The 13,759-nt window shown below is 34.7% G+C and overlaps 2 protein-coding genes across 2 annotated transcripts; both read right to left on the reverse strand.

Annotated features, from left to right (window-relative positions):
- Window positions 1-344: 344 nt before the first annotated feature.
- Window positions 345-1,268, reverse strand: LOC135218322 (uncharacterized). Its single transcript, XM_064254549.1, has 2 exons — window positions 1,236-1,268; window positions 345-904 (listed from the first exon to the last, which is right to left on the reverse strand). The coding sequence occupies exons 1-2, from the start codon at window positions 1,236-1,238 to the stop codon at window positions 404-406; spliced, it is 504 nt and encodes a 167-aa protein (XP_064110619.1). The 5' UTR covers window positions 1,239-1,268; the 3' UTR covers window positions 345-403.
- A 10,969-nt stretch (window positions 1,269-12,237) lies between these two features.
- LOC135218003 (keratin, type I cytoskeletal 10-like) lies at window positions 12,238-13,280 on the reverse strand. The gene is made up of 2 exons (XM_064254148.1): window positions 13,149-13,280; window positions 12,238-12,818 (listed from the first exon to the last, which is right to left on the reverse strand). The coding sequence occupies exons 1-2, from the start codon at window positions 13,269-13,271 to the stop codon at window positions 12,405-12,407; spliced, it is 537 nt and encodes a 178-aa protein (XP_064110218.1). The 5' UTR covers window positions 13,272-13,280; the 3' UTR covers window positions 12,238-12,404.
- Window positions 13,281-13,759: the final 479 nt, after the last annotated feature.

Below are 13,759 nucleotides of genomic sequence, written 5' to 3' on the forward strand. Positions count from 1 at the left end.
ATATATATATATAATTATATATATATAATATATATATACATATATATATATATATATATATATATATATTATATATATATATATAGAATATTATAGATATATATATATATATTATATATATATATGTATACATATACATATATATGGTATATATTATACATATGATATATATATATATATATATATATATATATATATATTATAATATATATATATATTTATATACACACATTTATAAAGCAATATACTTGTTATGAATGGTTTTTTTTTCTTTTTGCCTAAAGGAACCTCATCAGTAAAATACAACTTCAGAATTATCATTTATTTCTAAATATCATTCCGTTATATTTGTCAACTTTCTACAAATTTGAAGTTAGTTATTTGCATCAACTCGCAATCAAATTTATTTTCCATATCCTCCACCCCTGGATCCACCTCCTCGTCCACCGGAGAATCCTCCTCCAGACCGACCACCGTGACTTCCACCAGAGCCGTATCCTCCAGAGGATCCTCCTCCAAATCCTCCTCCTATACCTACAGAGGAGCCGTGACCTACTGAGCCACCTTTGCTACCACCGGAGGAGCCACCACGAGAGCCATAGCCTCCAGAGGATCCTCCTCCGAATCCTCCTCCAGACCGGCCCCCTTGACCTCCACCAGAGCCGTATCCTCCAGAGGATCCTCCTCCAAATCCTCCTCCGAAACCTCCAGAGGAACCGTGACCTACTGAGACACCTTTGCTACCACCACCGGAGGAGCCACCACGAGAGCCATAGCCTCCAGAGGAGGCTCCTCCAAAGGAACCTCCTACAGATCCTCCATGTCCGCCACCGGATCCACCTTTTATATTTCCTGCCTGACACACAGCCAGGAGGACAGCGCCAATGCAAACCAGAAGCAGCTTCTGCAATGACAAAAAAAGTCAAAATAATTACATAACAAAATTTTAGTAATCTTTTGATGTTCATTCTTTATAGCTCTTACATTGAGAGGAAGTTATTTTTCCCTAGAACCCTCTGTATATCATGAAATAAAGAATAAAAATCTATTTCCGTGTATCATTATTTCTATATCTTGTTTTGCTAATTTATATTAATAATTGAAGCTAATTCGTTCATTTATGTTAGATTAGTAGTTACCTATTTAGAATAGTATATATTAGTTAAGTCAATTAACAAAGTCATTAGCAGCGTCAGGAAATGCTAAGATTATACAAATGCAAGTGTCTCTCTTACCATGATGTGTTCGGAGACACTCTTGGGTTGAGATTGTGCTTCTGCTTGGAATCTTGTGGCTTTTTATATACAGCTCATACCGATTCTCTAATCTGCGAAGGCCATTATCAGCAAGCTTTTCTTTTTACTCCTGCCCTTGGTAAATATATGGTGCATGTAAGAAGAGCATGAGGCACTGCATTATTTTACGATTTATTCAGAATATAATTATACTTGGGGAGAGAGAGAGAGAAGAGAGAGAGAGAGAGAGAGAGAGAGAGAGAGAGAGAGAGAGAGAGAGAAAACAAAATTCAAGCCTGCTTCTTTCTACTTGCAAGTAATGTGTACAGAAATATAAATTAACACACATATGTCAACCTTTGAGGTCTTCCCTTCGTGACTCCATCTGCAAGACAAACAAGAAAATATTGGTTCATGGGAAAATGTAGATTCAATATCATAAAATAATGCTGTGTTTTGCCTACGTCCTAAATGAATAAAGTTTATGAGTAATGAAAAATTAAGAGAAAGAGGAATTTCATATACTACGATGTGCTTTAAGCATGTATAACACAGTAGAGAAACCGCTGTCTTCTTCAACGCGCAAGAACTTGGAATTAGGACATTGTTTGAAAGAATCTTATGAGTAATTCATTCATCATTACTTTCTTAACTATACATAAAGGTTCACTGGTAAAGATGCAATGGGTATTATGTCACAGTTTATTTTTATTTATTGGTTACCCCCATTTTTCTCAAGATCTTCGTGTAAGGGCTTAAACGATTAAAATATTCCTATCTCAAGTAACATTTTGTCCCTAGTAATTGATATTTTCTTTAGATTAAGTAATTATCTTATTCATTCTTGAGACTGACGAAATTATGTGGTAATATCATTATTACAATGAAAAATAGCATCGATGCCTTTGTTCGTATTGAAATAAACTATGGAAAATTTTTTTAATTCTGTTCTAAAAATAAAAAAAAAATCCGTCTGGTAAAAAGTTCAATCACCCGAAAGTTACTGTAGGACATTATGAAAATAAATCAGCCAAGCTTGACTTGTGATATTAAATTGACCACGTTACCAGCGCCGAGCTCAACAGAGAAACGGTAATCATGGTAAGGAGATCAAATTTTATATATATATATATATATATTATATATATATATATATATATATATATATATATATATATATATATTTTCCCATTTTATAAAATATATTTTGCATGATATGATGTATCTTATCGCAGTAACAGCAAAAATAGAATACTGTATAAGATAAATCAGATTTATTACGAGAGAGAGAGAGAGAGAGAGAGAGAGAGAGAGAGAGAGAGAGAGAGAGTTAAGTCTGAAATGAAAAACGAATACTTAGATTGAATCTTCAACCATAATGCAATGTATGATTGGCTACTCAACAGTTACCACAAACTCATAAAATTTATGAACATCTTGGTTATTGTGAAGAATGTCTTCGTTTTTCAATTTTACAGTTTCTATCTTCGATCAGTTTCCAGATGGTTGGTAAGCATCTGTTTTGATTACTTGCTGGTTTTCATAAAAAAAATTATTAGACGAGTTTTTTGGACGAAAATATGCCTGTGAATGTAATGGGATTTATTTCCTCAGATTTTGTCATTTCTGTAGGAAATTACCTTTGACTTCACAAAATCTACGACCTTCTTGAGAGTTCCAAACAGTTACGAAATGAGACAAGTTGATAAATGAGTTAGGAAAAACTCTCGTGGTAAGACAAATATTTTTTCTAATTGAAAAATCTTCATGTAGAGTCATCAGCAGGATAACAAAAATATCATATGCGTGATTCTTAAATTATTACATTGCAAAAATCTAGAATATTGTTGATTATTAGTTTTTAACTTTAAAATCTTTACGTACCAAGAAAAGGTATTGTAAAATAGTCGTAAGGAAAAACAAGAGGATATGAAGTTAATGTCATATGTATTTTGTGCTTTAACAATCGTGCACTGGGAATTAAGCAGGACATCTCGAACCAGATTTTAATTAAAAAAAAAAACATCTATTTTTACACTGTGAAAGGATTCAAGAAGCAAATTTCAATCAATCACAGTTACCTTTTACACACACACACACACACACACACACACACAAAATAGGAAAAAAAACATAATGGAAAGGAAACGATTTTGAAGGAGCCTTGAGAGGCTGTGATTTGCTGGACAGATTAACCATTTGTCTTTTACGTTCTTGTAGTTTACTTCATTAAATCTTCACTCAAAGTTTCATCAAGGTTGATGGATGTCCAACGCGACTGATTCAGCATGACCTTAATTACTGTGCAAGAAAACACAAAAGATAAAGTGGATAAAACACACAACTACACAGTGTAAAAACATAAAGTGAAAGACAAACACATTTTCCAATAAAATTACACTAGGGAATGTTTTATTATAAAAAAATATACTGCTTTCGGCACCTCTTGAGAACAAAATGTAGATTACGAAAAAAACGCACCTGCTGAGGTGGGAAAAGCCCAGATTTAGTTTTCCCATTTCTGTTATATTTTTATTGGCCTTTTTCTACAACTCACTAAACTCTTTTATGATTCAGAAATATACAGGGTGTTTCGAAATTTGAGCCCCCCCTCTACAGCATAAACTAAAATTGATATGGACAAAAACAAAAGTAATTCAGAACAGGTATTTATTTAAGGTTATCTCTGATTATTTAACATTTTGTGTGGCCTCCATCTGCCTGTACTACAGCTTGCATTCTTCAGGGGTATGATTTTAGCAAATCGCAAAAGAGCTGAGACTCAAACTCCATTTCTCTTAGCACTTTGGTCACCTCCCTTCGCAGGTCGTCGAGGCTTGTTATACCATCAATGTTTTCACACACATTAAGATCAGGGGAGCTACCTGGAAATTCACTTGACGAGAAGAGATCGATACCACTGTTTCGAAGCAGCTCCTGTGTCTGAAGAGCCTTGAAACATTGTACCTTATCATGCAAAAATGTGACTTCTTCAACAGATAACATATTTTCAGGATCTTTGAGGAAAGGAAATACTCCACCAGTAAGCACAGTTTCTCTGAAGTATTCGCCATTCCATGACTGTCCTTTTTCTTTGATGATCCACATTAACCGTTTGGCTGTGAAACAGAAAAATTCCCAAACATTCAGGAAATTTCACAGTTTGGTGGTAGCACACGTCATCGTTGATATCATCCAACTTTGCAGCCCAAATGATGTCATTTTTATGATTTGGCTTCCTGACTGTGTAAATGAAGAATTCATCTGATGCAGCAACATTGAGAAAGTCAGCTTCATCCCAGTCTTTAAGAAATGAACCACAAAACCATGCACGGTCTTCTCTCTGTTGCTGAGTGATGTTGGGCTTGCTGATAATATGAAATGGCCTGATACCAGATTTCTTCAACTCACAAAACACAGCATTATAACTTCTCTTTTCTTCCCTTTTTGTTTCTAGTTCAAGCGCCAATTTACATAAATACTTTCTTGGTCTACCCACTGCCTCAGCTATGATGTCTTTTGACTGCTGAGAAAGGACTTCAGGCCTTCCAAGATTCTCACTCTTTTCGTAATGAATGTCGTATGGATTTTTGTTCCAGTTTCCTTTAGCAAATGATTCATCTCTTTTAATGTATTTAGCTATCCAGAAACGTGAAATGAAGGATGTACCAGCATCCCTGGCCTCTCTGAAGGTTATAGCCTAGATTAGGTCAATCCATCTGATTTCCTCCAAGTCGTTGGCCATCACTCAGTCTAAAAATACAAGAAATATAAAATGAAAAATAGCTTAACAGAAACTTAAGATAATGTACTTCGAGATAGGCTATAGCAGAAAACTTCATAACTTTCTATTTGTTCTGTGGAAGGTGGGGGGGGGGGGGGGGTGCCCTCTAATTTCGAAACACCCGGTATATAAAGTGGTGAAGTTTTAATTTATTGTGAACTGGTAGCAAATACGTGAATAGTACAAATTGTAGCAGTTGCTCTCTTTTTAAGGTTTTTGAAAGGCTGGAAATTTCAGTTTGAATACGAACACTAACATCCTAATTGTTGATTTTGAGTTATATAAAGTCACAAATTAAGGGTCACTGACGCTACACTAATTTAATGGTGGTCATTAAACAGGCATTGAAAAATTAATTACCTATTCATTTTTTACATCAGAGATAGTACTCCAAAATCAGCATTAACAATCAATTTTAATACAGATTGATTTAATCGATTTAAGTACCATTTTTAGCGCTGTTTCTTTACTAAAACGTCAAATTACTGATTGTAGCTGACGGGAGTCTTAGATATTCATCCCAAACTCATTTGTAACACTTATTAAAACATTGTTCAAGAGGGTTTGCTGCTTTCAGGATTTAGATAATTCACCACAATGTCCTAGTCAGTCATTTTCAAGAGCTCTTTTTCAGTAGATATCATTGTTTCTTGTATGTTCATACATACAAGTGTATGTAATCGTTTACATGTGTCTATCGTGTACTATATACTATACTTTATTTTGCAATCTGCCCTTGCGAGTTAACATCCAGGAATGGGATTGTCCCAACTTTCTCCTCTTGAAAATTAAATTTAGTCTGTTCGTTAATCTGATTGAATACAGGCAAACAACGAACCAGTTCCTCTCTCTCCCCACGATATATTACTAAAATGCCGTCTACATACCTAACCCATTCAATGATCTCGAACCCACGTATCTTAGTTTCTCTAATTACTTTTGTCTCCATTCATTCCATTAACATATTCGTCAACTGGGCTACAGAACCTATGGCTATCCTATTCTTCTGAATAGAGTATTTACACCTCCCCCTAAAACTCCAACATGATCACATGTAAACGATCTCATGAACATGTACTCGAGTCACACGAAGGAATTCAAGTACTAAGATACCCGACTTTCTGGTGGAGCAAGGCGCATATTAAGGCTAGGAAACTACTATGGGGAGAGGCGCTAAGCTAAAGACGAGATGAACAATATATGTGCGGTCATCATTCCAAATGTTAACATTATTAAGGAATTAAACAAGAGACTGAAAATATTAGATTAGTCGGGAATCATCAAAAGAACATTAGAAATAAGGTAATTAGACTTAAAATGCCCATAAAAGGGGAGGGGAAGGGGGGCGGGGTCTCCCGAGCACCTTGTGATAATTGTGATGAAGTAATTCTGGTAAGTGAAGCAAATCGGGCATGGAGCAAGCCAGCATAGGAAGGACATTCGTCACGGCAAGCAAGCCTCGGCACTGGCTAAACATTGCTGGAATACACCCATAACATCGACTAGAAAAATACAAATTGCACCTATAGCAACAAGAATAAAAATTGATGCTGATCGTAGAGAACACCCTCATCAACTTTTAAGAAAAAAAAAAGATGGAAGGCAACGTTGGGAATAATTTTGAGGACAAGATTACTTATGCGACACATACTAGAATTTTAAGAACGTGAGCAAAAAGACGGACACGAGGGGTATAATTCCGAACAATGAAAGATTAAGCATACAGCCATGTAGATGAAGAAGACTGTACAATGTGGCAAATGATACCTAAGATATCAACGGAATTGAAGCCAATTTTTCTTTACTGTACAGACTAATGCATTAACGTTTGCGATGCATCAATTCTACACTAATTTTGGTTACAGATATATAGTAAGAACATAAGAGCGGTCGAATCAGTAACAAGCTTAATAATATGAAAGATATCGTTTTACGCACCTTTCAGAGGGTTCTGATTTGCTTAAATCACGAGCCATATGTCCCTCACGCTTTCATGGCTCATTCCATCTAATTCAGGGTAAATGACTGTCAGATGGAGGTTGTTTAACTTTGTGATAAAAGGACTTTTGCGGAGAGAAAAGCAACAAACTGGAACGAAGGCTGAAATTATGAACAAAAAGTAGGGAACACTGTCTGTCGTCACTACATGAAATCAGTTTGTCATTTTCTCAGCGGAGGCCAAGAACGAACGAGTAAAATATGCTCCTAAGCTACTCCGGCGCAATCTAGTTTTCTGTACATCGTATAATGCTATATGAGCCGCGGCCGATGAAGCTTTCATTTACGGTCGGGTAGCGTTGCCAGGCGTATGATTATATCAAACTTTAACCTTAAATAAAATAAAAACTACGGAGGCTAGAGGGCTGCAGTTTGATATGTCTGATGATTGGATGGTGGATGATCAACATTCCAATTTTCAGCTCTCAAGCCTCAGTAAGTTTTAAAATCTGAGGGCGGACAGATACAGTGTGAACGGACAGACTAAATCATCTAAATAGCTTTCTTTTACAAAAAAACTAAAAATGGCAATACGTAACAGTAAATTATAAAGAACATTAAGAGGAAAAAAGTAGACAACAAATATGTTCTGTGGGCTTTTTGCAAAAGGGTTTCTTTCACGATTCAGCAGTTAAAGAATTGATGTTGTGATTTTTTTCTTGCTTCCCAAAACTACTCGCTTTTAAAGCAAATATATATACAAATATAATATTTCGAAACTCCTTTATGGGGCTTCAATTTGCAGAATGACAAGAACTAATGGTCTTTAACGTTGTCATGTTATACTCCATCTAATTCTTAATTAGAAATCATTCAACGGTCATGGTTGCCACGTGCTAATGGTTAAATGCTGCAACGTGTAATGTCACTTGTTAATCGAACGCAAAATTAATACCAAAAGAAAAAATAGATTCTGAATAATTCATCATAGGCATAATATAAATACTTGTCTTTAAATGTAGGAAAGGAATAGCTAAAAGACAAATAACAGAAAAATGCATCTTTCTGCATACGAACGGAAACGAATAGATTTTACCTTCTCTGTAATGCATAAAACTGCTTTGTAATTGAAGGTTAAGGAGCTCAAATATCCCCTTCTTAGATTGTAAAAAGGGACAAGTAATCATTTAATTAATCTGCCTCTTTTTGTACACAGACAAGAAATAATAGATTTCACCTTTTCTGTAAAATGTAGAATTGCACTGTAATTGATATGGAAGTTTAAAGAGTAGTCGAGTCAATGATTTTTATCATGTTCCTTTAAATCATAATATTTACAAAACTCTATGAATAGTGTTTCAAACGTCGTTCATGTTAGGAATATCAAAAGCTTAATTCAAGACCTTGGCAAAAGTAAGTGAAACTGTGTCTATGCATGTAAAGTTGCACATGTACACATGCACTACTTGGTATTGGTGGCTTAGTAATCCTCTTTGAATTATGATTATATTAAATAATTGCAGTATCTGTGCTGCCATTTAAAAGGGTTTCTTATCATTGTTATCCGTACGTTAGGTTATGGCCATAAAATCGAAATTTTCATTTTTTGTGCCTCGATAAAGTCAATTTATTTAATTACAATGAAGTCTGCTTATTGCTGTTTAATTTATGTATTCGGTTCTACAGCTCTCTCTCTCTCTCTCTCTCTCTCTCTCTCTCTCTCTCTCTCTCTCTCTCTCTCTCTCCATGTGATTGGTTCCATTAGAATGCATGTTTATGAGAAATAAAAATAATTCAGTGAAGAGGATTGCTGAAAATGCATTACCTTCCATGCCACACGTTATCGTGACAGTCTCCTTCCCACATAATGTTCGCTCAGATGTAACTGTAGGTCATTTCAAAAGTCACTGTAGTTGCTGACATGAGATCCTTTGTTTACAGGTGACTGTTGTCCAGTACTGCTTGTTTGTTTCGTGGTTATTTTCGAGGCGAATTTTTCAAAGACATGATTATCAAAACTCGATTGAGATTAAACAACGGATCTACTCTCTAAAAATCTCATTGGCATAAGTTCATGTATTATGGAGATCACGTTATGATGAAAAATAGTTTGCTACAGGCGTGAAAGAAATTGCTGCCTGGTGATTTTAAACACTAAACATATTCTCAATTTGTGTATCATACTTTCTGTAATTTGATAAAGAACACTAACTGAGCAAAACTAAATATGCCTAAGTTATACTGTAGATTTGATTTAATCTGAAGGCATTCCTCTCCACAATCACTTAGAATTTTTGATAATTACGGAAAAATGGAAAGCAGTAGATGAGATAACTGACAGATTCCCCCTACTGTTATTCGGGCGATAAAGAAGAATAATTTTGAAAACGAGGTTCATTAGTTATGTTTATGAATAAAATATTATTTTCACGTTCTTTGAAAATAATGCTAGATAATACTTAAGTATCACCACTTGATATGCAGTTAGAAGTACACTTAAACCTTTAATTAAGGAGTTTTTATCTTCAAGCGCAAAGTATTATCTATCCTCACCTTTAAAGAACTTGCTTTTTATTAAGTATAATAATAAAAATAATAATAATAATAATAATAATAATAATAATAATAATAATAATAATAATAATAATAATAATAATAATAATAAGTTTTGTGAACTAAATTTGAGATTTTCTGTTGGAGATTAACAATATTTTTATTAACATCATGTTTCATAAGTCTTTGGAACATGACCTCAAATGGTAAAAAGAATCTGGCATAGTTGGGTCTAAAAGATGGCAAACAAAAGTCCAAACCAAAAGATAGTAAAAATTCCTCTCTCTTCGATAAATTGTAATTAGATAAGTTAAAAATGCAGTGGTTTGTTAGTTGGAAATCAGGAATAAAAACACCAAGACTTAAAAGGTAATTCAAAAACTAAGTGGACTCCTTTTTTTAGGAAAACTGATCTGAGTATACTCTTAAAGCGAGGACATTGTAATTTGTAAGCCCGATAAAGGCAAAGGTGTTGTGATTCTGAATAAGAACGATTATGTGGAAAAAATTGTAAATATTTTGTCTGATACCACCAAATTTAAAGCTCATGGTGAACCCACTTTTCTCGACATATACAAAAGTGAAGATAAAACCAATAGATTGTTAAGGAAAATCAAAAGTGAAAATATTATCAACGAGACTACATATCAACAACTATTTGTGACTGGCTCTTCTTTCAGTATTTTGTATGGCCAACCCAAAATTCACAAGCCTAATTTACCTCTTAGACCCATTATGGCTGCCTATAATAGTCCTTCGTTCTCTATCTCCAAATTTTTAGCCGGTTTACTTTCTGAATATAGTAGCAGTGAATTTTCTTTAAAAAATGGGTACGAATTCCAACAGCAAATTACCAACCAAGATGGAGACTATTACATGGTAAGTTTTGATGTAGAGTCTCTCTTCACTAATGTCCCACTGAATGAAACTATCAATATTATTCTTGATAAGGTTTTTATTAGCGAAGATACAGTTTTTCATGGTTTTAACAGATCAATCTTTAAACATCTACTTGAACTTGCAGTGCAAGATTCAATGTTCATTTTTAATAAGCAACTCTATTTGCAGGTCGATGGAGTTGCTATGGGGTCGCCTCTGGACCCCATTTTTGCAAACTTTTTTATGTCTGACCTTGAAACGAAATTTTTAAATCGGTGTAATCGTAATTTTAAACCATCTTTTTATCGCAGATATGTTGATGACACTTTTGTTTTGTTCCAGCACTCTTGGTAATGTTCTTTATTCTTAGAATATATTAATCAACTCCATCCAAACATTCAATTTACCATGGAGGTAGAGAGCGAAGGTAGTCTTCCTTTTTTAGATATTAATGTAACAAGACATAACTCTGAGTTCACTACTTCTGTTTATAGAAAGCGGACATATACGGGCTTAGCCAATAACTACTATAGCTCTTGTCAATATTCTTTCAAACTTAATACCATCTACACCTTAGTCCATAGAGCTCTAAAATATTCTTCAACTTGGCAAATATTCCACAAAAAAATAGTCTTTTTATTCAACTTTTTCAAGATAAACTCCTACCCACAAGATATAGTTCATAAAATCACCAATAAGTTATTAACACAATTTTTACAACCTCCAACAGTCAACTTTGATGTTCCCAAAAAATTATTCTATGTCTCAATCCCGTATATGTCTGACTCTAAATTCTCCTTAAATCTCGCACGAATAATTGAACAAGAAATCCCCTGTCTTAACGTAAAACTTATCTCCAACAACCCATGTACAATAGGATCATTTTTTAATTTCAAAGATCGCCTTCAGTCCTTCATGCGATCCAATGTGGTTTATAAATTCACATGCCCTGGATGTCCGGGCTCTTACGTTGGATCGACGCGGAGGTTACTGCAGGTCAGATATTGCAGCCATTTGGGTTTTAGCTTTCGTACTGGCCAAAGAATCAAGCAGCCAGAATTTTCTAATATTAGAAATCATGCCTCCTTATGTAAAACCGAAGTCCTGAAACAATACTTCTCAATAATTGGTTATGTAAGGGACCCAAACCACTTAACAACTTTAGAAACATTATATATTAAAAAACTGGTTCCCTCTCTCAATGGTAATACTTCTTCAGCAACTTTGTATCTGGCATAGTCGTCGTCTGGCCTTGGACGCCATTGTACGTCATTTCCTCTTCTCTCCTGCTCATGGACGGTTGGTGTTTTGGTAGTCTCTTTTTGTTTAATGTTTTATGTACTTTTTATGCTTTTACTTTTTATTATTTTAACTTGTAAATTTTAATTACATTGTGAATTCCTTTTATGCTAATAATGTATTTTATTGTTTCTTTTACTTTTCACAGACTGATGATGCACTGAGTAGTGCTAAACGTTTTTTGGTTAATAAACTGGGCCTTTTTAACAACATGTGTATCATGGACCCTCCTGAAGTCTATATATCCTGAAGTATATATATATATATATATATATATATATATATATATAGTGTGTATGTATGTATATATATATATATATATATATATTATATATATATATATATATATATATATATATATATATATGTGTGTGTGTGTGTGTGTGTATGTATGTATATATATATATATATATATATATATATATATATATATATATATATATATATATATATATATATATAGAGAGAGAGAGAGAGAGAGAGAGAGAGAGAGAGAGAGAGAGACTTATGCTGCTTTCTTCAGACTAGTGCTTAAAGGGAAATCATAAATTGTATCCAAAGTCAAATTTATTATTTATTCGTGGTTGGTAATCTAGAAACCTGAATTTACGGCAAAAATTTCCAAAAATATTCTGAACATTTATTTTAGATTTAATTGTATAGTTTGCAAAGGATGCCATTTCAATTTAATTGTATAGTTCGGGAAGGAGGCCATTTTATTTGCCATATCCTCCACCCCTGGAGATCGATCCCTTTCCTCCAAAGGATCCACCTCCATGGCCGCCAGAAAAGCTTCCTCCGGACCGCCCACCGTGACCGCCACTAGAGAATCCACCTCTAGAGCCATAGCCTCCAGAGGATCCTCCTCCAAAGGATCCTCCTCCAAAGGATCCTCCTCCAAGGGATCCTCCTCCAAAGCCTCCTCCGTGACCTCCGAAGGAGCCGTGGCCTATAGACCCACCTCCGTGACCACCACTGGAGAAGCCACCACCAGAGCCGTATCCCCCAGAGGAACCTCCTCCAAAGGATCCACCTCCAAATCCTCCATGTCGACCACCGGATCCACCTCCTACACCTCCTGCCTGGCAGGCAGCCAAGAGGGCAGCGCCAATGCAAACAAACAGTAACTTCTGGAATGAAAGAATGAAGGAGAACTTGTAAAAAGATGGCATTAAACATATCTTGAATATCGCTTATACCAAAATGGCTGATTTAAAAGGGAGGAGCAATCTAAGAAACAAAATGATAAAAACTATTTTCAGCATTCATAAAATGGCATATCCAAGTCATCAAGTGTTAATGAAAACATGATGTAATGATTCATTATGATGTAATAATTTAAGTTACATATTTTTCAAATATGAATTTTACATTTGGCTAATTTACATTCTAAATAGCTAACGGAATGGGACCAGTTTTAAAAAACCCCTTGGTGGAGAGAAGAAAAGTAAGACACTCACCATGGTTTGATATGAGATTCTCTGGATCTCAAACTGTACCGCTGGCTGAGATATCAGAGCTTTATATAGACAACTTACAGCGATTCTCTCCTTCCTGAAGGCCAGTGACATCCGCATTTTCATGATTCCCTTAGCCTTGGTAAATGACCGAAAAAAAACAATGCATCATGGATTAATGTATGGAAAAAGAGAAATAAAATGGAATTCACGGTATTAATTTCGGAGTTGACGTTAAACTGCCCTTCGAAAAATTATAGCGACAGTGTAGGCAATGGACTAAAAAAAAAAAGTCAGATACAGTACAGTCTCTCTCTCTCTCTCTCTCTCTCTCTCTCTCTCTCACGCACAGGCAGTTTAAATGCTAAAAGTTTCTCACGGAGAATAAAAGGTAATTTTATGATGAAAATCATATTATTATTATTATTATTGGGTATAATTCACTGAAATAATTTTTAGTCTAACCCATATGCTTTAATACTGTAATTTTATATCATTTAAATGGTCCTGATTGTCAAATAAACTTAATGTAGAATTGGCCTTTCAACAACAAGCACTTTGGAAGCAGAAATATGTAACATATATGTCAAGCCATTTTACGCCAAGATTTCCGC

Source organism: Macrobrachium nipponense, chromosome 9 (assembly GCF_015104395.2).
Source record: "Macrobrachium nipponense isolate FS-2020 chromosome 9, ASM1510439v2, whole genome shotgun sequence".
Classification (NCBI taxonomy): Eukaryota; Metazoa; Arthropoda; class Malacostraca; order Decapoda; family Palaemonidae; genus Macrobrachium; species Macrobrachium nipponense.

Bases quoted from the DNA above. Each gene is read 5' to 3' on its own strand.
- LOC135218003 (XM_064254148.1), bottom strand. From the start codon at position 13,271: ATGAAAATGCGGATGTCACTGGCCTTCAGGAAGGAGAGAATCGCTGTA. The intron at 12,819-13,148 runs GTGAGTGTCTTA...CTTTCATTCCAG, and splicing joins GAATCTCATATCAAACCATG to AAGTTACTGTTTGTTTGCAT.